We start from the raw sequence: 23,311 nt of genomic DNA, 5'->3' as shown, positions 1-23,311 counted from the left end.
GTCTGGTCTGTTGTTGTGGACTTGTAGCTGTCTCGAGACGTGCGCTAGCTCCTGTTGTTGTTGGTCTGCCCAGCCGCCTAGACGACAGAGCCAAAGAGCACGGACGGACGACGAGCATCGAGGGGTTCTCGAGCATAGCAAGCAATAGCAGAGGAATCTGGGAGTCTGTCTTGTTACAAAAGACCAGCCGAGTCCTGTGTCGTTGTTGACCTTTGCTCCTGCGTCTTATCCCTCTTCCCCCTCCTACCATCACCACCACCATCATCATCGTCGTCGTCATCATGCGGCCGTATAACACGCGCCACAAGACGCTGTCGCTGCACTCGCTGGGCATCCACGTCCCCGCTGCCCGTCCGGCCCATCGCGCCTCCATCAGCAGCACTACCAGCAGCAGCAGCAGCAGCAGCAGCAGCAACAGTGCTTCTCCGGTCTCAATGGCCTTGTCGGCGTCCCACAGGAGAAAGCGCACTTACAGCGAGTCCGAGTCGGACGATGCCCCGGTAGAGCGCCTCCCCAAGAGGCGCGACTCGGCCGTCAAGCGCGAGAACACGAACTCGCCAACGCCCTCGTCTCCGACCGCCCGCCCCTCGATCGAGACCGATCATGACGACAACAACAACAACAGCAACGGCGGCGACGAAGCCTCGCAAAAACCCATCGACATGGACGCCATCAACGACGAGATCGTCGAGGCCGTCATCGTCCAGCTGCAGAAGTCGGGGAACCGCCCGCATCTGGTCAAGGAGCTCGCCACCATCCTGATGCAGCAGCTCAAGATCGTTCAACAGTACGTCGCTTGCGAGCCATTGTCGCTCGTTGCCTCTTGTCCGGCTCGCTAACCGTCCCGTCTTGTGCCAGGTCCGCGAACCCGTGCGCCATCATCTCGTCGAGGCTAGCCGCGTACCTGAAGAGGCCCGGCTGGTCGGCTTCGGCTCCGTGCCCGCTGGCCAAGGAGCTCGAGTCGGTTCACCCTCGGCGCACCTACTTCTTCCTCACAGGCTGCTCGCGCCAGCCGCTCCCAGACCCGGCGCGGGCCTCGGCGGCCAACCAGGGCCGCGCCTTCGCGTCTCCCAGTCCGTCCAGCGACGAGTCCAACTCGGCCGACGAGTCGGACCTGGAGAGGAGGCGCGAGCTCAGCCCCAGCCCCGAGGTGGACCTGTCGAGCCCCGAGTTTGACGACATGGATGACGACTTTGGGATGCCCAGCACCCCCATCGGCTCCTTCTCCATGCGCGGCTTCTACATGCCGCCGCGCCCCGTCCACGGCGGGTCCGGGCGCCACGGCCGCGGCGGGTCGCCCCCTCTCGAAAAGGACGAGAAGGAGTTCACGCAGACCGCCGACGGCCTCCAGAAGCGAAAGCTCGGCGGCGGCGACCTGGCGCCCGTCATCAGCGTGTCGTCCTTCGACGTGCCCGTGGGCGGCGAGCTCGACAGGGACGAGAGCTCGCTCTTTGGCGTCATGAGCAGCGGCATGCCGCCCGCCAGCTCCTTCGTGTCCAGCCCGGCCATCCGCCCGTCGACCACGGCGTCGCTCGGCCTGGGCCGGAAAGAGGGCGACGCCGACGCCGGCTGGTCTAAGCTCGACGGCCTGCTCGAGTGGGACCGCAGCCCAGAGACCATCGCGCTCGAGGAGCTCGATTGCCTGCTGGACGATTTCTGAAGGACCTACGTGCGGCCTTGAGACCCGGTCGCTCGGGATTCGGTCGCGCGTGATGCGCTCTCCTAGCAAAGTCGTCGCCCTCTTTCGGGGGCTTGGTGACTGTGCGATGATGGAAAGCTGTTGCGGGTGGTTCCGGCAGCTTTGTTTTTCCTTTTTTTTTTTCTCTCTGACGTTATGACGCAGTCTCTCTTGGTCATGAAACTATTTCCCCTCTTATCGTGTCTTGACGTTTTCTCCTTTTCTTTTTGTCGTCATCGGCGTTGCATCGGAGGATGGGTGGTCTTCATCACGGCGCCAAGCCTTCCCATAGACGAGGCTAGGTTGGGCCACGGCGTTCATGGCTTATTCTTAGCTGATGTGGGTTGCAAAAACGGCGTTAGGAGGAGACAGCAAAAGGATGGGCGGTATTCGGTTTGCTTTTTTTTTTTTTTTTTTCATCTTTACCTCTATTGCGCTATGATATTACTGCGCATCTCTCTCTCACCCCTCTCCCTGTCTCTCTTGTCCGTTTTTTCTCCTCTCTCTACCGGTTTTGTTAGACAAAAGTCACAAAAGGGGGTTAGATGGGGAGGGTTCTCTGGGGTGAAACCCGGGATGTGGCAAGACAAAAGCAGGACAAGATGGCCTACGGAGTTGAGCGGGCGCTGGACCGGAGCGGGGAAGAAGGGAAAGATAGGAATCTCTCTCCGTCTTCTCGCTCGGCCTCTCTTTCTCTCTCACCTAGCGGACCGTGGCAGCGGCTTGTTTGTTTGCCTGCCTCGCCGCGCGTTGTTTGTTTTGTTTTCTCGGTCGGCAAAGGGGTGATGCCTAGAGGCCTAGAGAAAGAATGAAGAGGGGGAAATGATGAGGGCTGGCCGGCCGGCCGGTTCCCGGATGGCGCAAGAGAGGGGAGGAGTCATGGGTGGGCGGCAGGTTGCTAGAACACACACAGGCTTGCTCGCTTTGCTTGCTGGCTTTTTCCTTGGCCGGGCGGTCGAATTTGTCGATTCCCAAAGAGATAGAGAGAGGGATGAGAGAAAGGGGGAAGGCAGCTTGGAGGAGTAGGACGGCCAACGATGTGTCGAGAATCAGGAGGATGCATAAGGAGGATGCAGATAATACAATCTCCAATTCTTTCGTCGAACATGGCTGATGCAGCAGCAACAACAACACTCCTGCCGGAGACCTCGAGTTGTGACATGCGACCTGGGATTACATTGCCTATGAGGAAAGCGAGAAGAGAGAAAATGGCGGCAGGCTCATCAACCCCCTCGGCCTTGGTTATTGACCTCGGTGCTCTCGCGGGATGGATGGCGACCTATGCTCTGTAATACCTGTAATAATTACCTTGCCTTGCTTGAAAAAGAAAGACACCACACGACACAACACCCGACTCTCGCAGCACCATAAAACAAACCACCACCGCTCGCCCCCGTTACTTGTCGGGCCTCTTCAACTTCAAAATATCCGCCAACCTGACCTTCCCTTTCGCCCCCCACCCGGCCTGTCCGCTCTCCACGTCCGGCCTTACAGCGACATACCAACCCCAAGCCCGCCTGTCGAGCTCGGCAGGGCCGAGGTGATCGGCCCAACTATCCATGACGATCCTCACGGCTCCGAGGAGCAACCCCAAGTTCTCCTCCTTCTCCTTCTCCGCGTCCTTTTGCGTCTTGGCCTTCTTGGACGGGCTCTTCTTACCCACCGCAGCTCCTCCCGCCCCGCTCCCCGCCGCTTTGTCTTGTTCCTCTTCCTCCTTCTCCTCCTTTTTCTCCTGCCCTTCCTCCTCAACGACAACGCTCGCAAAGCTCTTTAGCAAGTACGCCCTTGCCCCCTCCGGGCGGTGGACGTCCATGCCCACCACCTCGGTGGCCCGGTGCATGCGGGTCCCGGACCCGTACCCGCCGACGGTGGTGGCGTTCCGCCGCTGCCTCGCGGCCTCGAGGTCGAGCGCCCAGAGGGCCTCCCCCGCGGCCGCCGCGTCCGGGCCGCCGGCGTGCCACCGCTGCCGCCGCCGCTCGGCCAGGGCGGCCGTCACGCACTGCCGCATGAGCCGCCACCGGTCGGGACCGAGCAGGGCGCCGCCGAACCAGCGCGTCAGCACGACGAGCGTGTCGACGGTGCCGGTCTCGCGCATGACGCGGAGCATCAGGTCGCCGCAGCCCGCTTCGCCGTCGTCAAAGGACTCCTCGCGGACGCCGCCGCCGCCGCCGCCGCCGAGGATGAGGCCGAAGGGGGGCGAGGGGCCGTCCGGAGAAGGAGCGAGGCGGTAGGCCCAGGCGTTGTGGGTGGCGGAGCGCAGGGCGGGGACGGAGGCGAGGAGGGACTGCATGAGGGGGCGGCGCTGGGAGGGGCTGGTGAGGCGGATGGCGCGGGCGACGAAGGTGGAGTCTTTGAGGGTGAGGGAGGGGCTGACGGACCAGGTAGCGGCAGCAGCGATGGTGGTGGCTGGTGAAGATGGGGGATTCTTGTCGGGTTCTGGCGTGGCCGAGGCGGATGTCCCTGGAAGAGCGCCCGCATCCGCACCCCCCTTCTCCTCCCTCCTCCAGTGGTAGCCTCCCCGCTTGAGCACGGGGATCTCGCGGCCCATGACCTTGACGCGCGGCTGGCCCTCTCCCCAGCCCTCCTCGTCGGCGCTGGGGCCCTTTTCGAGGCCGAGGCTGACGGCCTTGGACCTCGAGTTGGCGCTGACGACGCCTTGGGCCAAGCTGAGCCGGCTCGACAGGGGCTGCTCGGGCATGGTGTGGCGCAGCAGCTCGACGGCGAAGGCCAGCACCAGCGGGGCCCGGTTGGTCTCGACGACGGCGCGCGAGATGCGCTCCTCGTCCAGGCACAGCGGAAGCTCGAGCGACTTCTCCAGCTCCGCGGGCGTCATCTCGGCGGGGCGGAGGGCGAAGGGGTCGGGCCTTGGCCGCTTTGCCGGGGAGGCGGCGGCGGCGGCATCCGGAGCGTCGCGCTTGGCAGCGGCAGACGGGCCGCGCTTGAGAAAGGCCTTGCACGCATTCTGGAGCGCCCTGGCGGCCTTGTCGTCCTGGAGGGCGGCCTGCACGGAGGAGAGGGGCGCTTCGGCGATCTGCTGGATGCTCTGGGGGCATGAGCAGGGAGGAACTCGGGGCGTCCCGGAAAGAGGTAGACGAACCGGGGAGGCATGGAAAAAGCAAATCTAGGAGATGCCAGGACCCGAAATCCGTTGTGCTTTCTGCTCACCTACCTCTTCAGGTCAGCCGCCTGGAGAGCCTTGATCTGGGCCATGGCCTGCAGCATGGGCGTCTTGCGGCCGACCGTCATGAGCCGGAGGAGCTCCTGCAGGTCTTGCTGGGTGGCCATGGCGGACAAGGTTCAAGGGGCAGATGGGAGCCGGATCTCCAGGTCTTGTCCGAGCGCTGTGATTTGAGAAGAGGGATCTCGGACGACGGGAAGTGTCCAAGTGTGAGAGAGGGTAGGAGGAAGAAAACGAAAAGGAGGGCCCCAAGTACAAGGAAGTACTATAATACAAGGGCTCTCTCGGCCTTTCCAGGTTGGGATGCCTGGACACGGAAGATGCCGGCCCTCGCAGGCGATCCCAGCGGCCAATCAGAAGCTCGGAAGAGACCGCAGCAGTGGGGGACCCGCCCGAACTGGGTTCCTTGGGTCGGCTCACTCACACAACTCGCTCAACGCAACTCAAGAAGTCAGCTCACCTCCCTCCCTCTCTCTCATCCTAGGTACCTATCGCACTCTGCGGATTGTCCTCCGAATTGGGACCTCTGGCAGCCGGCAGCCACAAAGACCGACCGGCATGAGGTGACACAGGAGCTCGACTCATCTCCGCTCCAGCTCCCCCGGCACCACCCCAATGGCATCCCGCATGCTGCGCTCGTCTTCCCGGACGGGTTTGTTGCGCCCTTCTTCCCTCCGGGCCGACTTGATATCGAATCATCATCACCACCACCACCAACACCACCACCACCACCTTCGCCTCTTCAGTGCACAACCTCCAACATGGGCAGCGCGGTCGCCGCCGAAACCACCGCTGCCGCCCCGATCCCGGGTTCCCCATCCCTACTCTTCACCCGCCTCCAAACCCGGCTCCAACCCCAAGAAGGCTGATCCCTCTACGCCACGAACCCTCCCGGAAATCCTCGGCGAGCGCAAGCTTGCCTTCTTCGGCGCCGCCTTCACCGCCCTCGTCCTCGGCGCCTACGTTTCCAACCTCGTCATCTCCAGCTCGAAAGAAACCCCCTGCGCCTGCTCGTCCAAGATCCCCGTGGACCCGCTTACCTTCACCACCGCCTCTTCTGCCACGACCAGCAGCGGCAACCAGGATGCGAGCAGCAAGGAACAGCAGCCCACCCCGCCTACCGGCCTGCCACCGGCGGTCACCACCACCTTCTCCCCCGCCCGCGCCGAGGCCGAGGCCCGCGCCTTCGACCGCTCCCTGCGCCGGGACGAGTGGCTGATGGGCATCACCGGCATGCGGCGGGACCTGGCCCGGCTCGTCAAGGGGAACGTGCTCGAGGTGGCCGTCGGCACGGGGCGGAACCTCGAGTACCTGGACTGGAGCGGCGTCGTGGCCGAGGCCAAGGGCGAGGCTGCTCCCGCGGCCAAACAGAAAAAGGAGGAGAGGGAGGAGGAGGAAGCGTCTTCGAAGGGGAAGGGCGGCGCCAGGCCCGCGAGCGTCACGAGCTACACGGGCGTGGACGTCAGCGGGGCCATGCTCGGCGTCGCGCGCGATCGGGTGCGCGAGTCGGTGCCCGGGCTGGCCAAGGTGATGAGGAAGCGCCGGGCCGAGCCCATGCCGCAGCTGGGAGAGCTGCCGGAGGGCAAGGAGCAGGAAACCGTGGTGGATGTGTTTAACGGCAAGGTTCGGCTCGTGCTGGGCGACGCGCTCAGGGGCTTGCCTCTACCATCATCATCTTCATCATCAACAACAACAACAACATCGCCATCACCCACCTCCAGCCATCAGCAAGAAAAATACGACACGATCCTCCAGACCTTTGGCCTCTGCTCCGTCCCCGACCCCTTCTCCCTCTTGTCTCAGATGGCCTCCTGCGTCAAACCCGAAACCGGCAGGATCCTGCTGCTCGAGCACGGCCGCAGCGGCACCTGGTCCTGGATCAACAAGCGGCTCGACAGAGATGCGCCCGAGCACTTTTCCAAGTTTGGGTGCTGGTGGAACCGCGACATTGAGGGCATCGTGCGGGAGGCGGCGAAGAAGGTCCCCGGGTTGGAGGTGGTGAGGGTGGAAAGGCCCGGATGGTTTCAATTTGGGACGACCGTCTTTGTGGAGCTGCGGGTAAGGTAAAGAGATACACCCCCCCCCCCCCCCCAAAAAAAAAAAAAAAAAGATAGAAAATAGAAAATAAGAAGCAGGGGTGTGATGCTTTTGTGCGTGTATGGAGTACTGCGTAGATGTAGATGTTAATAATTCGTTATTGGAGGCGGGGGGGGAGGAGGGGGGCGAGGATCGGTTGAGAGACACGTGTACGAGGCCCGAGGAACATATCATGGATGCTTGGGAGCCGACAGACCAATAGGCGGGCGGTTCCCCAAGAGCGCAACCGGCTTCTTTTGCGTGCCGCTGCGACACCGATAAAATCGATCGGGTTTCTCTTTTTCTCTCTTTCCCACGGTTCTCTCCGTTCCCGAAACTTGCCTCCCTTCAGGCGCCGTGCATCTTGAAGAAACTTCCGCTTTGGGAAATCAACAGACGGCGACATTACTCGCGACAACACAACAACAGCCCGGGGTTCTTTCGGCAGCGGCTGATACGCCGGATCGATTCATTAGGTGATTCCGCGGGGTCGGCGCTGTGGAGTTCCATTCAGGTTCCCGAGCCGCCGCCAGCGCATGCAGCACCTGAGCGCGCCCAACCATCGCAGCTGAGCGCGTTGCCGTGGCAACTGGCCGCCCTGTCGTCAGTCCCAGGGACGTCAACACAACCCAACCCAGCCGGCCTTGATTTTCCTGCATGAAGGTCGCAGTGCCGCATTCTGCAGCGCCCAACATTCTTCATCCCGTCGAATTTTTCCTACCCTTCCGCCTGGTGCACCCAGAGCCTCTTCTGCCGCTGGTCGACGTGCTATATCTCGCCGTCGTATCGGGATCGAGGGTTGTTTGTTCTGCCCAAGAACCTAGGCGCATTGATTTCTCTTATTGTTCCATCTCGCCAGCTGCCGTGTGGGAAAAATACCACGGCATTTCCACTATCCCCCCTCCCCCGTCCCTCCCCCGTCCCTCCCCCCCGGGGCCCCGCTCCGATCTGCTCCGATCTGCTCCGCCCTGCTCCGTGAGGAGCCATGCCGGTCGCAACCGCGGAGGTGCCGGGCATCGCCCTGTCCTGTACGTACGATGATAATAATAATGATGAGGATGATGAGGATGATGAGGATGCCTCTGCTCAGCTCGACATGGCGTCTTTTCCCTCTCACCCCCCCCCCCCCCCCCTGGGACGCATCGCTGACAAGCCGTCGCAGTCGCCAACAACTTCTGGGGCAAAGATGACGCTGGCGTCCAGCCGCTCCTGGAGCGCATGCACAATGCCAAGCAGACGTGCGACGAGCTCCGGGCCTTTTACAGCGCCCGGGCGTCCATCGAGGACGAGTACGCGCGCAAGCTCTTGTCGCTGAGCCGAAAGCCCCTGGGGTCGCAGGAGATCGGGACCCTCAAGACGTCGCTCGACACGGTGCGGAGCGAGGTGGAATCCATGGCCAAGCAGCACCAAAACGTGGCGGCGCAGATGAAGAGCGAGCTCGAGGAGCCGCTGGCGGCCTTCGCGGGAGCCATGAAGGAGCGGCGCAAGATTGTGCAAAACACCATCGAGAAGCTGCTCAAGATCAAGATGCAGCAGACGGCGCACGTCAACAAGACGCGCGATCGCTACGAGCAGGAATGCCTCAAGATCAAGGGCTACCTGGCGCAGGGCCACATGGTCATGGGCCAGGAGGAGCGCAAGAACAAGGCCAAGCTCGAAAAGACGCAGATCAGCCTGGCCGCGTCCAACACCGAGTACGAGAACGCCGTCAAGATCCTCGAGGAGACGACCGCCCGCTGGAATAGGGAGTGGAAGGCGGCCGCCGACAAGTTCCAGGACCTCGAGGAGGAGCGCCTCGACTTCACCAAGAGCAGCCTGTGGACCTTTGCCAACATCGCGTCCACCGTGTGCGTCAGCGACGACGCCTCGTGCGAAAAGATCCGCCTGTCGCTCGAGAAGATGGAGGTGGAGAAGGACATTGCCACCTTCATCAAGGAGAAGGGCACGGGCCAGGAGATCCCCGACCCGCCAAAGTACATCAACTTTTGCCGCGGCGACGTCGACTCGCAGTCCGAGGCCTCCGACGACGAGCACTACTCGGTGGCCCAGTTCCCGCGAAGCATCAACCCGGCCTTCCGCTCGTCGTCGCCCCAGCCTTCCACCTTTGAGTCGCACAACGATCCGGACTCGGCCCTGGCCCGCGAGCTCGCCCACCGTCCCCAGTCTCCGGCGCCGACGCAGCCCTCGTCCAAGTTCCCCGAGGTTCCTCAGCAGCAGCAACAACAACAACAACAACCACCGCAGAAACAACAACAACAGCAGCAGCAGCAGCAGCAGCAGCAGCAACTGCAGCAACTGCCGCCGCCACCGCAGCAACAGCAACAACAGCAGCAGCAGCAGCAACAAATGCAACTGCAACTCCAAGAGAGCAACAACCCTCCCGCCTCCCGCCGGGGCCCGGCGGCGCCAAAGGGATTCCAACAGCCGCAGCGGCCAGCCCCGATAGACTACGACCCGAACGAGTTCGCTCCCGTTCCGCACGACCCGTACCCGATGGACGGCATGACCATGCTCTGCCGGCCGACGGCGTCGGACCTGAGCACGGCCCCCTCGACCATGTCGTCCGCGAGGCCATCTAGCAGAGGTTCGCACAGCGAGACGTCCTTCTCGAGCCAGGAGCCGCCGCGAGAACTGCAGCTGCACCAACAGCAACAGCAACAACAACAACAACAACAACAACAACAGCAGCAGCAGCAGCAAGGCATGTCCGTCGTTCCGGCGCCTTCATCGCCCGTCAAGCAGGAGTCGTCCGGCCCCCCGTCGGCCGCGTCGTCTCCGGACAAGAAGGTGCTCAAGAAGAAATCGGGCTTCTTCCAGAACCACAGCCCGTTCCGGCGCAAGAGCACCAAGGAGGTGGCGGCCGCCGGCGGAGGTCGCAACACGTGGCACGCATCCAGCCACCCCTCGCGGCCGGCCCTGACCTCCGGGCCGAGCACCGACACGACGCTCGCCACCACCAGCAGCAGCAGCAACAACAACTCGACCGCGACCCTCCCGTACCACAGCAGCGGCAGCACCCACCAGATCCTCCCCCCGAGCGACCGCTCGCCGAGCCCGGACCCCATCGCCGCCAACGCCAGCCTCGCCCTCAACGTGGGCGGCAACGTCTTCACCGTCGAGACGCCCGACCGGTCCCGCCAGCAGCAGCAGGCCGCCACGCCCGAGGACGACCCCATCGCCATGGCCCTGGCGGAGCTCAAGGGCGTCACCTCGGGCCGGTCCGCCGCGAGCGCCGGCCCGGGAGGCCGGGTGTCGGCGGACCACTACCACGGCATCGCCACGCCGGCGCCCGGGTCGAGCCCGACGCGCGGCGGCACCGTGGTGGCCGCGGCGGGGGCCAACGGCGCCCTGGCGGCGGCCCTGCGGGGCACGCCGCCGCCGAGCTACGACCTCCAGCCCGTGCAGCGGCTCGGCGTGCCGCCGCCGGCGGTGACGAGCAAGGCCATGAAGGAGAGCTCGCAAAAGTTTATGCAGCAGACGAGGAGCCTGTTTAGCGATCGGCCCGGTTCCGGCGGCGGCGGCGGCGGCGTGAGCCCGACGCGGCCGGGGACGAGGGGCGGGATGGGTGGAGGAGGCGAGGTCATCCCGCGGGCGACCTCTCCGGCTCCGCAACGGAGCGTCTCGCCCCGCCCGACCTCGAGGGCCGGGTCCCGGTACGCTTCCCCGGCCGCCTCGCAGCATCAGCAGCAGCAGCAGCAACCACGGTCGGGCGCCGTTTCGCCGGGTCCCGGGTCCGGATACGCGGGCAGCCATCGCGGGTCGATATCGGCGGCGTCCGGGCCGGGGCACGGCAAGCGGGGCTCGGACGCGTACGGGTCGGCGTCGCGGGCGACGTCGCCCGCGCCGTACAGCCCCAGCCTTCGCGCCGGCGGCGGCGGCGGAGGAGGAGGAGGAGGAGGAGGAGGCGGTAGCGGGGCGCCGTCCCCTTCGCCGTTCAGCTCGAGCTACGGCGCCCACGGGTACAGCGGCAGCTACGGGCGGGGCAACGCGTCGCCGGCGCCGTACAGCCCGCGCGGGTCGGCCAACGAGCACGCGGGCGCGGCGCGGCCGGGAAGCAGCCTGTCGATGGACCCGGGGGTCAACAACAGCATGGCGATGCAGCTGGCGCAGGTGCCGCACGTGAGCGACGGGTACGAGAGCGGCAACGGGTCGATGCGGGGGCGGCATCACCAGCGGAGCCAGACGATGGGAGGGAGCATGGGCGGCGGGGGCATGGGCGGCGGGGGCATGGGGATGGGAGCGGGCATGGGAAGCGTGCGGGTGGCCGAACGGAGCGCGGCGGTGCTGTACGAGGGGGCGGGCCCGGTGCAGCCTTCGAGGGCGAGGAGCCGGAGCGTCGCGGCCGAGAGGAACCCCAACGGGTACACGCGGGACGGGAGGCCGATTTTGCATTTTGGTGAGTTGCTTGTCCTCGTCGTCTCTTTGTTTTCGCCGTTGCAGACCCCCAACAACAGCAACAACAACAACAACAACAACACCAAACAAGCAAGCCGTTCCGGGGTTGTCCCCAGCATGGTGAATCTCCCAAAGCCGTACTGACAGTCGGATCCGTCGCAGCTCGCGCTCTGTACATGTACCAGGCGGCGATCCCCGAGGAGCTCGGGTTCGCCAAGGGCGACATCCTGGCGATCCTCCGGCACCAGGACGACGGGTGGTGGGAGGCCACGGTGCAGGGCGGCAACGGCATGATCGGGCTTGTGCCGAGCAACTACCTGCAGCCGATCTGATGGCCAGAGAGGACTACGAGGCGGAGCGGCGGAGGAGCGGCGGAGCGGACCGCTGGTACCCGAGGTTGTTGGTTGGTCAAGGGAAGAGGGAGGGGAGTACCTCCAGTAGATGATGAGGAGGGGTGGAATCATGGCTGGTGCATGCTTGAGACAGAGGAGTTTGGGTGGCTTTGACGGCTGCATATGATTTTCTCGTTCTGCCTTGTGTTGTGCTTCTGGTTGTGGGTGGAGAAGGAGAAGGAGGAGGAGGAGGAAGAAGAGGAGGAAGAAGAAGAAGAGGATGATGGTGTGAAGATGGGGATGTACATGGCATTTTGCATGTTTGATGCGTGTGTTTATTATATGTTTGTTATGTTGGTAGATGATCCCCCCGTGTCGCTTTTTTTTTTCTTTTGAATTTATTTGTGTTTTAAGCTTTTATGAAGATCAGAGAAAAAGTGTGTGTGTGTGGTGTTTTGTAACAGATGCTGTTTATTTTCATTCATGACCCTCAATACTTGTTGTTGTTGCTGTTGTTGCTGTACAACTTGGGAATCCCTCGCCTCTTGTCGTAGCGTGTGTAAGGTACTATATGTCTCGTAAGGTATATTACCTTACCTTACCACAGGCAGGAAACTCGGCGTCAGACAAAAACAATACACAATACAAGACACGAATGTTCCCTTGACTGCTGTTTTCTCACTGTTCCCTAACCCCCAAACATTGCTCCCCCCCCCCCCCAAAAAAAAAAAAAACAATACGCAGCGGCAGGTGCAGGCCGAGATTGGGGATTTTGGTGTCTGTCGAGCGTGGCATGTGAAATGCCAAGACATGACATCAGACACCCAATCATTCCGATTCCCCGTCCACTCACCTGAATGAAGCTGTCCAGAGTCTCATTTCATTTCGCTCTCTCTCTCTCTCTCTCTTTCTCCCCATCGGATCTTCGGATCCTCTGATGAAACCACCTCCTCCAGCTCGCAATCACGGCCTGCTGGGAAACCAGGGCAGATTTACGACCAATTCCGGGCTCGGGGGTTGAGAGACCGAATCGCGTTGTCGGCCGTGATCCCAACTCTGTGAACTCTGCTTCCTTCCCGAACCGACCTCGATTTTTCGGGGCTTGTCCCTCTCGCCGTGCGCGCCAACGTGCGCCAACGTGCGCCATGGATCTGGTATGTGGTATCCGTCGTATTCCGCTATAGCTAGAAAAGGAGGGCTCATTGGGAACCAGTCGAACCCCGCCGATCAGGCCAAGCGCAACCTCGAGTCCGCCCTCGGCATCGTCCGGCATGGCGGCCGTCGCGCCGGCCGGGCTGCCCACGCCGTCGTCTCGTCCAAGTGGGCGCAGAGGCTCGTCGTCGGCACCACCCTGCTCAGCATCGTCGGCGCCTTGCTCTACGTCCCCGCCGCCCTCGGCTACCTGCTGCTCTACTACAAGTTTCTGCCCGAGCTCGAGACCCACGTCCCGGTGCATCTACAATACGGGTAGGTTCTGGCCTTGGAGCGCGCATGGAGGAGGGAACGAGATTTCTGACGCGCGAGACGGGGACGCCCAGGGCCGGCCCTCACCCCTTCGGCATCGCCTCCCTCAACGGCCTCGTCACCCGCCAGCCCTACGACCTCACCGTGTCGCTGACCCTCCCGCGCTCCCCGCCCAACCTCGGCCGCGGCAACTTCATGATCGCCCTGCACCTCCTCGCCCAGGCGGACCCTGCCGCCTCGTCCAAGATGCACCCCCCGCTGCCTTACCACCTGCCCGACAGGACGCCGTCGGCGACAGCAGCGACGGCGACCGAAACGACCCCGACGAGCAGCCCCGACGACCCCCTGCGCGCCCTCCAGCCCACCCGCCTCAACCTCCCGTCCTTCCTCGCCACGCACGCCGTCCTCTACACCACCACCCGCCCCGCCCTGATCCCCTACGTCGATCCGCTCGCCGACCTCGCGAGCCGCCTCCTGTTCCTGCCCTACCACCTGCTCGCCGCCCACCCCCGGACCGCCACGGTGCGGCTGGAGGTGCCCATGGCGGAGGACCTGGTGTTTGGGGGCAAGGCCTCGTCCCTCTCGTCGGCGCCGCAGGAGCTGCTCCCGCGCGTCCCCGAGCGGGTGCTGCTCGAGGTGCAGGCCGGGCAGGACCTGCAGGTGTACGAGGCGAGCGTGACGGTCGCGGCGAGGCTCCGGGGCCTGCGCGGCGTCATGTACCGGTGGAGGGTGACGGCGTTTGTGCTGTGTACGGCGGCGTTTTGGGTCGCCGAGGTGGCGGTGCTAGGCATCGTGGCGGCGCTGGTGCTGGGGTTGGACCTGGGAGGGTTGCTGGCCGGCGCCGGGAAGGAGAGCGCCGAAGGCGAAAGCGACGGTCATGATGATGATGATACTAGGAACAGCGATGGTGAGGATTGGAGGCGGAGGGAGGAGAAGCAAAAGAAGCATCACGCAAATGCCAAGAGGGGGAGGAGCCGGAGAGGCGAATCCTCGGATGAAGAAGGGGAGGGGCCAGCATGGGAGAGGGGCAGGTCGAAGACGTCGGCGATCAAGATGGAGACGACCCCTTCCGCAAGGTCGTCCTCGGCATCGGCATCGGCATCGCCGCCCCGACCCGGCAGCAAGAAGAAGGGCAAGGTCAAGAGAGAGAAGGAGGAGGAGAGGGAAGACGCGTTGGGCGAGCTGTACAAGGTGCCTGCGTTTGAGGGAGGAGGAGAAGAAGGAGGGGGAAAAGACAAGGGGAGAGCTGTGCCCGGCGAGGAGGACCCAAAGGCGTCCAAGTCCCATGACGACGTTGGGGTCGGTACCAGCTTCAAGGGACATGGCCCAGGGAGCGCGAGAAAGAGGACAGTCACGCCGGGGAGCCAGGAGGGCTCGGAGTAAAGAAGGCCTGAATTCCTGTTGTTATCACTTTTATTTTGCTTGGCAACGTTGGCAGTTGTTTCTTTGGGTTTTTTGGGGGGTGGTTTTGTTGCCGTGTTGAGCCAACAACCAACCTTGGACAGGTGAAATCAAACCACCTGACCTCCACCGGAAGAGGATATGCATGATGGTTGGGACGGGCTGCCCGAACTTCAATGGCTGCAAGACACACACACACACACACACACACACACACACACACACACACACACAACATTTCTCTGCTGGCTCTCTTCGATACCGCAGTCGCCTATTACGCAGCAGTTAGGGACGGCGTTCGACAGGAAGAGCAAGGCCCCGAGAAAAGCCGGCCAGGTACACCGCCAACTCGACGAGGTCCGTTTCATGTCTATGCATGTCTAAGAAAAAAAAGGGCGAGGCGGCGGGGACCTGTAGCACGAGGGTCCGCTGCTGGTCCGTCCCGGCGGGCGAGAACCCCGGGCCCAGGAGGTCCAGTCGGGTGGTAGGAAGGTAACGTTAGGTGGTAGGTACCGATGGTGGGGCATCCCTGCTGTGGAGCTGGCGGTTGCGTGCGGCGCTGCTGTGCTGGCAGCGCCATGAGGCTGCCAAACGCCCAAACCGCCCCCCCCCCCCCCCCCCGCCTCGACGCCATAGCGAAAGGCATTCTGACAAGTCCTCTCTTCCCCCCTCCCCCAAACCACACCGCTTTCCCGAACCCTCCCCGCCATCCCGGACCAGCACCACTACTACCACCACCACCACCACCACCGCGCGGGGTAGCCAGCCTCTCGCCGCCCCAACAACAACTCCAAACAATTAAAAAAAAAAAAAAAATCACTACAATCACCGCCAACCCGTGCCGGGCGGGTCAACGTCACCACCACCTCGACCACCCAAAGTCGCCACCATGCCCTGCTTCAAGGGCATCGCGGTGAGCATCCATGCCAATGGAGCCCCGCTGCCCGAGTACGGCGTCCAGAAGCAATCCCGCGTCTCGCGCATCAACACGTACATACCCGTGCCTCAGCCCCAGGTCAACCCCGACACCAACAAGCCCGAGCCCGCAAAGTTCGCCATCTCCATCACGCTGCTGACCCCGAACCTCGCCATCCCCTACTCGGCCCCCAAGCCCACCCCGTCCAACCCCTTCCCCAAGCCCCAGCTCGTCGGGCCCATGCCCTCGAGCACCGGCGAGCGCGGCAAGTACCACGGCGTCGTCATGCCCTACATCCCCATGACCAACAGCGAGAACGAAACCATCGCCGCCTACATCTACTTTGACGGCCGCGCCAAGGAGGAGGTGGCCACCCTGCTGCGCCCCGGCGAGGAGACGTGGGTCAACAGCCGCTGGGTCCAGGTTCCCGAGTCCGAGGGCGGCGGCCTGGCCGAGCGCGAGTTCCTCTTCCGCGAGGTCGGCCTGGAGCGCTGGCTCAACGGCCTCGACCTCAAGGGCCACGACGCCGCCGAGAAGCTCGAGCGCCGCCGCCAAAAGTTTGAGAAGCGCAGAAGGCGCCAAAAGGCCCGCTCCGAGTCCGCCGGCGCCGGCGGCGGCGTCGGCGTCGGCATGGACCTCGAGGGCTCGGCTCGCCCGCGCTCCACCCTCCGCTACGCCGCCGACGAGACGTCCCCCCTCGAGGCCGTCCCGGACGAAGACTCCATCTCGTCCTCGTCGGACGACGACGAGCCCCCCGAGGCCGCCGGCCAGATCAAGGTCGCCATGTTCCGCGTCATCGCCTCGGGAGAGATCAAAAAGGGAGAGTACTCGCCCCAGTTCGACGCCCACGACGACTCGGACGAGGACGAGGCCGGTGCCGCCAACGGCATCGACGCCGACGTCGAGCACACGACGAGCTTCGCCAAGCCCAAGACCCTCGACCCCAAGACCATCAGCACCCAGACCGTGACTGGCATCGACGGCCCGGACAAGCCGTACGCCGTCTTCACCTTTTTCTATCGTGGCGAGAGTACGTGTTTTTCTTCTGTTTTTCCTTTTCCGTTTCTTGCTGTCCTTCTTGGCTCACCGTCGATTTTCTTCCCCCTCCACAGGGCAACTGCAAAAGATGGGCGTCATGGCCCCGCCCAAGTCCGCAGCCACATCGCCCACCGTCAAGCGGAGGTCAACGCAGCTCGACTTCTCCAACCTCGGCCCGCTCAAGACCACAGGCACCGTCGGCTTCTCGGCCTTCCGGGACAAGAGCGCCCAGCGCAAGAAGTCGCGCAAGAGCAACGGCCTTCCGGGCGGCAGCGCCATGGACGCCGACAGCGACGATGACGACGACGACGATGACGACCGCGGCGCCGCCGATCTGCTCATCAAGATGGAGGACGTGGACAGCAAGGATGACAAGTCCAACCCGGCGGCGCCCGAGGATTCCAAGTTCACCGGCGAGCTGGCCGATGGCGTGAACCGCATTCGGGTACGTTGTGTTTTTTTTTTTTCTTCCTCCTTCTCCCTCCCCGACGTGACGTAGCTAAACCTCTTGGGTACAGCTCAAGCGCGCCCACTCCGCCGAGCCCGACAGCGTATCACGCAAATCCCCCAACACCGAAGGCAGCGGCGACGCGCACACCCCGCCCGACTCGACGAGCCCGACGGCCGGCCTGGCGCCCCTCGGCGGGCCCGCCGGTCTCTTCGGTAAGAGCCTCGACTCGGACGCGAGCAACGTCATCGGCAGCCCGCTGAAGAAGGCCAGACCGAGCCTGGGCCACGACGCGAGCATCCTCGGGACGGCCGCAGCAGCGGCGGCAGCAGGAGCAGGAGCAGGAGCAGAGTTTGGAGGGCCATTATCAGGGGCCACGGGGACAGGAGGAAGCCCCACCCCGGTCGGGGTCGGAGGAGGAGCAGGAGGGGGCCTGGGCTTTCCCTCGGCGCTCGGCGATGTACTCGCCAAGGCTCAGGCTGCTCAGGCAAGCCAGGGTCCGAGCGGGAGTACAAATCCAGGGCCACAGGCGGCGGGGCTCCAGCCGAGCATGATGAAGATGGAGGAGGAGGAGGAGCTGTAGCATGCCAGACGAGTAAATGTTTTTTTTGGGTGTGTGTTTTTTGTATGGAGTCACGTTTGATTGTCCTCCTCTCTTCTCCTTTCCTCTCTCTCTCTCTCTCTCTCTGCCGTTTGTGTCAGAGCATCATGGGTCCCAGGAGGTTGTCTATAGGGAGCGGATGATGATGATGATGATGGGGTAAGAGAATGGGAAGGGGTGCAGGGTCTGTCTGCGTGGACTTTTTTTCTTGTTGGGTTGTTCTTCGGGGAGGTCAAGAGAAGGCGAGAGCCACATAGGCTCAGAGAGAGAAAGAAAGAAAGGAAGAAAGAGAGAGGCGGAGAGAGAGAGAGAGAGGTGGAGAGGGGCAGAGAGAGAGAGACAGAGAGAGAGAGATTGGAGGCGGGGGTCAAGAGGGGAGTTGGAACGTGTGCATTTATAACGGCGATGAGTTGGCTCTCTCCTCTTGCGGCCCGCAGCCCCTGTGTGTGTATGTATGTATGCATGTGTGTGTGTGTGTTGTGTGTTGTGTGTTGTGTGGATGAGGGAGGGCCCGAGTACTGCGTAGGTCGTGTATCAAAGCGGAACTAGATTTGTGAACGTCTAGGATGAACGAGCGTGGACATGAGGTGATTGCTGCGCAATCAACAAAGGTGCAAACTAGAACGCCACTTTCAAGGTACCCAAAGTCCAAACGAAAAAAAGCGTTGTATTAATAAATAGTATCCCCATCGCCCTAGCTTCTAGGCGCTCTCCCTGATCTTCACATCAAGAGAGATTCAAGGAGATGGACGCCATATTTGCAAACCCGCTCTCCTCCCATTTTTACGCCCAGCCAGCAGCCAGGGGTTGGTCATGGGCACCAAGCCAAGCTTGGACCGCTCAGATCATGGAGGCTCTCTCTCAGCCTCGTCCTACCTGCTTGCCAAGGGGGGAGGGGAGGGGGGTATCCTCACGTCGGACAAGGCCACCGCTCCAACCCAAGTCCTCCCAAGTGCTGTTACTGGCAGACTCTTGGGGGAGGGATGATTACGTGCGGCGAAAGAGAGGAGGAGGAGTGGCGTGGGGTGCCCGAGCCTCGAGGGAAAACGCCCGGGTACAAGGAAGGGTGGGGGAAAGGAAAAAGACACGAGACAAACCAACCCCCCCCCCCCCCCCCAGACGCGCGATGCTTGACAAACAAACCGTAGCCGTTCCCTCGGCAATGGTCCTCGGGCAACCTAGGTGTATGTATGCATGTGCGTGCGTGTTGGACAGGGAATTACGGGTGCCTCGGTGTTGTCGCTCGCCTGGCTGGTCAGCGTTAGCCTTGATGAACCTGCCAGGACGCGGTTGAGGATGGCAACGCAAAGGAACTTTGGGCCGCGCCAAAACACTGGGTTTCGCGCGGCGCAATCAATCAGACTGTTGAGCTTGATAGTTTGAATTTTGAGATCCACATGGAGGATTCGGAAGTTGAAGAGTTGTCATCATGTCGAAACAAAACAGAGGAGAGGAGGAGGAAGAAGAGACCAACCACAAAACAGGGAGGGGACTGTACCTGACTGATGGTGAGTAGGATCCTTTGGAGTTTCTTTGAGAAATTGAATTCCCCTATGGAACGAGTACAAGAGCTTCAAAGCTCTTCTGGTTCCTCTCGTTGGAGAGAAAAAGGACGTTTTGGTGATGGAAGGTTCGCCGTGTCCAAGTTTGGGTTCTAAGAGGCGTGATTTTTTTTTTTCTGCCAAGACCCACCTTGACCTGAGACCTGATTCCTCTCCCCCTTTGCGGGACTTGACCGCTTTGCTGCCTGAGCCATAACTAACACAATGGGCTGGCTTAGGTAAGCCGTCCTGCACAACCCCCCACCTGAACTCGACTAGCGCTGCCCCGCCTTTGTTTGCTTCTCGTGGGATGGATCGGGCTGCCATTGCTGTGCTTGGAACTAATATTACCTCTTCTTGCACCACCACCACCACCACCACCACCAGCTCTCTCCGCAACGTTGACGTGCGATCTTCCGACCTTCTGAGATACCCCAGCTTCTCTTTTAGACATCCACGCTCTCGCGTACACACATCCATCAAAATGACCGGTGAGTTTGCGCTGCGCGTCTTTGCCCCTGTTTACAACCCCGCCCCGGTCGATGCGCCGGTCCCGCGCGCTGCTGTTGCTGCTGCGAAAAAACGAGGGGTTGTTTAACCCCCCCTCCCTCCCCCCGCCGCCGCCGTCACCACATGGCAGCGCGTGCGCATCGTGACCGCGATGATAGCAAGAACAAACCCGGACTGACATGGTACAACAGACGCCCAGAGCATTGCTAGTGAGCTCTCCCTCGCTCCCCGACACGTTCGCGACGACGCAAAGAGGGCCGAGTGGATCTAACCCTGAGCGCACCTCCATCACAGACCAGTTTGTGGCCCATTACTACACCACCTTCGACACCAACCGCGCCGGGCTCGTGGGCCTCTACGTACGCCTCCCCATCGCCACGGCCTCGAGGAGACGAGAAGAAGGGTTCGGGTTGCCTGGACGATGGAAGCTAATGGACCGCGTAATCTTGATAGCGCGACCGCTCGGTTCTCACCTTTGAGATGGACCAAATCACGGGCCTTAGCAACATCGGTGAGAAGCTCACGGTAAGCGAGGCTCTCTGGGCGCGCCAACTGCCGGCGGCGGCCGGCGGCGGCCGCCCTCAAATGGAATTCGCCAGAGCGGTGCTGACGGGTATGCAGAGCCTCCCCTTCCAGAAGACCCAACACCGCACGAGCTCGGTTGAAGCGCAGTCCGTTGCCGGTGGCAGCGCCATCCTCATCCTAGTGACTGGCCAGCTGCTGGTACGTCCCTCCCCCCCCTGGACGCCACGATGCGGACTTCGGCTGCTGCAAGCTTGTTGATTGCTAACACCGCCGGACGCCAGGTCGACGAGGAGCACAACGCTCTCTCCTTCGCCCAGTCCTTCGTCTTGGCCCAGGACGCTGGCGGCCAGTGGTATGTTGCCAACGACCTCTTCAAGCTGGTCTACGCGTAAAAAGGGAGGCCGGAGCGCGGACGAGCTCCGCCACGACCAACCCGCCGAGGTCAACCAAGATGCAAGCATCCAGCGAGCACCGCCCGAGGCCCGGGAATGGCCAACGGCGGTAAGGACCCAGCTAGGGCCAGCTCGTTTGTGATGGGGGGAGGGGGGTATGTGTGTGTATATCGGGTGGTTCGGCCTTGGTGGAGCTCCGAGGTGGATTTGATGGGATGCTCGTTCAGGGCGTGAGGTGGGGAGGGAGAGATGGTTGATGTTTTACCGCAATGGAAGCTTTCATGACGTGCCTAGCGCATGCAAGCCTCGTACTGGGCAGGCCAGGCCAATCTTTGACCCAAGGTGTGCTGATGTCAACCTGACGGATGTTGTTGAGGGCTGGTCAGGCCGTCTGCGGTGCTCCGCCATCGTTGCCGCGTAACACAAGGTTGCGTCAGCATCAGGCCCCCCAAGTTTCGTATGCATAGCACGCTCGAGTCGGTCCGTGGCTGGTGCTGAGGCAGTGAACGGCCCGGCCAGCACAAAAACTCCTAAGCAAAGCCGTGTCCAAAGAGTCCGCCTCGCAACTCAACTTCAACCTCCCACCGCATTCAGGTACCTAGGTAGGTAAGTTTAAAACGGGGGATCCTCTCCGAAACCTCACAAACAAATACACAGTAACGTCAGAAACGCCCTCTTGGACCGTTCGCCCAGCGGTACCATGGTCCCCACCATGCCTTACTCTGGTTGTCCCGGAAGCCGGGAGCCAGCCAATGGGCGGCCTTAGATGGCGCTCCCCAGAGCCCCACCCAGCAGCCGTTCTCCCGCCCCCCCCCAACGGACAACTTGGAACGTGCTAACCCGTTGCAACACCTTGCAGGAGCTTCCGCTACGTTACCGCTTGAACCCTTCACAAAGCCTCTGCCACCCCCCCCCCCAAACTTAAGGGAACTCGGACCACGACACGACATCGAGCAACTGCGTTGCTTTATTCCGCAGGCAAAGAAAAAAAACCGGCCATCTGTCGTCCTTTGAAAGGCCGCCCACCGCTCCATAAAACCCATTGAATCGCAACCAAGCCTAGCCCAAGCCCGATTCAGAGAGGCAGCGCCTGTCGAGCTCCAGCACAGCTTTTGCCGAACCAATCTCGTACCGCACCGCACCGCATCGTATCGCATCGCATCGCATCGCATCGCATCGCACACGTACGCGCACACGCACACGCGAGCGCATTTCGCATCAGCTTCCGATCGCGGGGACCAAACAAGCAAGCAGGACATTGCAAGTACGAAACCAACCGCCCGATCGAGAGCTTCGGGTTTGTCTCTTGCAACACCGGCTAGACGATCGCCAGAACAAAGATTGGACCCCCTCTCAACGCGCAGCCGAGATCAGGCCGGCCTCTGGCTCGAACGACGAAACGAACAAGCGGATTCCGTGACTTTGGGAAGAGGAATTCCTTTTTTTTTTCCAGTCTGAAACAGCACCCCCGTCGTCAAGATGTCGCTGAAGGAGGAGTTCGCGACGCGGAACTTTAGTACGTTTGCCGCCGCCATTCCACCGCGCTTCTCTTTCTTGGCCCGCTTGTCAAAAGCCGGGTCGTATGCCCCCGAGCGGAGCTTGTCGGGATGGGTTTTGCTGACGGTCGCTTCCTCACGCCAGGCATCTACGGACAATGGTGAGCATCCCCCTAGCCGGACGGCCAGCCAGCCGCCGGCGGCTTCGAGCCGCATGCGGCTTTGGTGCACTTGGGTTGCGCGACCCCCGTGCAGAAACGCTACCGCCGGATACGTCCCGATGGGTCGTCGTTGAGGCCTGATGAGCCGTTGAGGGATCGCATGTTCACCGGCTGACCTTTGTTGCGCGTCCCAGGCTCGGAATCCTGTCCATGATCCTCTGCTTCGCGCTGGGCATAGGCAACATCTTCACCTTCCGCCTTTTGATCATCATCTTTAGCGCCATCTGCCTGTACGTCGTTTTCTCTCCCTCTCCATCACCGTCACGCCTTCTCTCCTCTTTTCGTCCCGCCCCGAAAACCATCCCAAGGGGGAAAACAACCTCGTCGCTAACCGAATCCTTGGCGTCTCCAGGGCCTCCTCCTTTGTCATCCTCTTCGTCGAAGTCCCGCTCCTCCTCCGCATCTGCCCGACCTCGTCCGGCTTCGACGCCTTCATCCGCCGCATCGCCACCAACTACATGCGCGCCGCCGCCTACCTCATCATGGCCCTGGTGCAGTGGCTGTCGCTGCTGGGCGGCGCGTCGTCGCTGATCGTCGCGGCCATCTTCCTCACGGCCACCGCGATCTGCTACTCGCTCGCGGGCCTCAAGGGCCAGGCGTTTGTGGGGAGCAAGACGCTGGGCGGCGCGGGCATCGCGCAGATGGTGGTCTGAGCGAGCACCTCCCCCTTGGCTTGCTTGCTACCTGGGTGGGAAGAGAAGAAGAAGGGGCCGCGTTAAAAAAAAAAGAAGAAAGGCGCGGGGAGATGGGGTTGCTGGGGATGATGGTGGTTATGGAGAAAGGGAGAAAGAGGAGTGTGGGGGTGTGCGGATGTGTTCCCATGCTCTTCATGGAGCTGGGTGTGTAGAAGACGATCGGAGGGTAGAAGGCAAGAGAGGCAGGAGTGGTGGGGTGGTGGCGGTGGTGGTGGTGATGGTGTGGCGGTAAGGAGAGAGAGAGAGAGAGAGAGAGAGAGAGAGAGAGACGCGCAACGACAAGCATGAATTTTCTTGGTTGGGCGCGCGCGCCCTTGTATGCCATGACAATGGTTTTGTATTCTTTCCGTGGGGAGGGAAGCCAACGGAGACGGTAGTTATGGCGTCCATCGGCGTCTTGCTTT

At 62.2% G+C, this 23,311-nt stretch overlaps 8 protein-coding genes across 8 annotated transcripts; 7 read left to right on the top strand and 1 right to left on the bottom strand.

The window, feature by feature from the left end:
- Positions 1 to 281: 281 nt before the first annotated feature.
- VTJ83DRAFT_5482 (uncharacterized protein) lies at positions 282 to 1,660 on the top strand (the record flags this gene model as incomplete). The annotated part of the gene is made up of 2 exons (XM_071012087.1): positions 282 to 787; positions 859 to 1,660. The coding sequence occupies 2 exons, from the start codon at positions 282 to 284 to the stop codon at positions 1,658 to 1,660; spliced, it is 1,308 nt and encodes a 435-aa protein (XP_070864857.1).
- A 1,414-nt stretch (positions 1,661 to 3,074) lies between these two features.
- On the bottom strand, positions 3,075 to 4,963 carry VTJ83DRAFT_5481 (uncharacterized protein; the record flags this gene model as incomplete). The annotated part of the gene is made up of 2 exons (XM_071012086.1): positions 3,075 to 4,719; positions 4,848 to 4,963. The coding sequence occupies 2 exons, from the start codon at positions 4,961 to 4,963 to the stop codon at positions 3,075 to 3,077; spliced, it is 1,761 nt and encodes a 586-aa protein (XP_070864856.1).
- A 508-nt stretch (positions 4,964 to 5,471) lies between these two features.
- Positions 5,472 to 6,923, top strand: VTJ83DRAFT_5480 (uncharacterized protein; the record flags this gene model as incomplete). Its single annotated transcript, XM_071012085.1, has 1 exon — positions 5,472 to 6,923. The coding sequence occupies one exon, from the start codon at positions 5,472 to 5,474 to the stop codon at positions 6,921 to 6,923; it is 1,452 nt and encodes a 483-aa protein (XP_070864855.1).
- Positions 6,924 to 7,917: 994 nt separating this feature from the next.
- On the top strand, positions 7,918 to 11,659 carry VTJ83DRAFT_5479 (uncharacterized protein; the record flags this gene model as incomplete). Its single annotated transcript, XM_071012083.1, has 3 exons — positions 7,918 to 7,960; positions 8,095 to 11,328; positions 11,490 to 11,659. 3 exons carry the CDS (start codon positions 7,918 to 7,920, stop codon positions 11,657 to 11,659), a joined length of 3,447 nt encoding a protein of 1,148 aa, XP_070864854.1.
- A 1,145-nt stretch (positions 11,660 to 12,804) lies between these two features.
- On the top strand, positions 12,805 to 14,506 carry VTJ83DRAFT_5478 (uncharacterized protein; the record flags this gene model as incomplete). Its single annotated transcript, XM_071012082.1, has 3 exons — positions 12,805 to 12,813; positions 12,873 to 13,126; positions 13,198 to 14,506. The coding sequence occupies 3 exons, from the start codon at positions 12,805 to 12,807 to the stop codon at positions 14,504 to 14,506; spliced, it is 1,572 nt and encodes a 523-aa protein (XP_070864853.1).
- A 907-nt stretch (positions 14,507 to 15,413) lies between these two features.
- Positions 15,414 to 17,509, top strand: VTJ83DRAFT_5477 (uncharacterized protein; the record flags this gene model as incomplete). Its single annotated transcript, XM_071012081.1, has 3 exons — positions 15,414 to 16,470; positions 16,553 to 16,923; positions 16,997 to 17,509. 3 exons carry the CDS (start codon positions 15,414 to 15,416, stop codon positions 17,507 to 17,509), a joined length of 1,941 nt encoding a protein of 646 aa, XP_070864852.1.
- Positions 17,510 to 19,552: 2,043 nt separating this feature from the next.
- On the top strand, positions 19,553 to 20,495 carry VTJ83DRAFT_5476 (uncharacterized protein; the record flags this gene model as incomplete). The annotated part of the gene is made up of 6 exons (XM_071012080.1): positions 19,553 to 19,559; positions 19,770 to 19,787; positions 19,873 to 19,937; positions 20,032 to 20,103; positions 20,200 to 20,301; positions 20,385 to 20,495. The coding sequence occupies 6 exons, from the start codon at positions 19,553 to 19,555 to the stop codon at positions 20,493 to 20,495; spliced, it is 375 nt and encodes a 124-aa protein (XP_070864851.1).
- A 1,479-nt stretch (positions 20,496 to 21,974) lies between these two features.
- VTJ83DRAFT_5475 (uncharacterized protein) lies at positions 21,975 to 22,865 on the top strand (the record flags this gene model as incomplete). Its single annotated transcript, XM_071012079.1, has 4 exons — positions 21,975 to 22,011; positions 22,137 to 22,152; positions 22,347 to 22,442; positions 22,565 to 22,865. The coding sequence occupies 4 exons, from the start codon at positions 21,975 to 21,977 to the stop codon at positions 22,863 to 22,865; spliced, it is 450 nt and encodes a 149-aa protein (XP_070864850.1).
- Positions 22,866 to 23,311: the final 446 nt, after the last annotated feature.

This window comes from Remersonia thermophila, chromosome 5, assembly GCF_042764415.1.
Source record: "Remersonia thermophila strain ATCC 22073 chromosome 5, whole genome shotgun sequence".
Lineage (NCBI taxonomy): Eukaryota > Fungi > Ascomycota > Sordariomycetes > Sordariales > Chaetomiaceae > Remersonia > Remersonia thermophila.
Note: the sequence above shows the minus strand (reverse complement) of the source record. Positions and strands in the feature narration are given on the sequence as shown.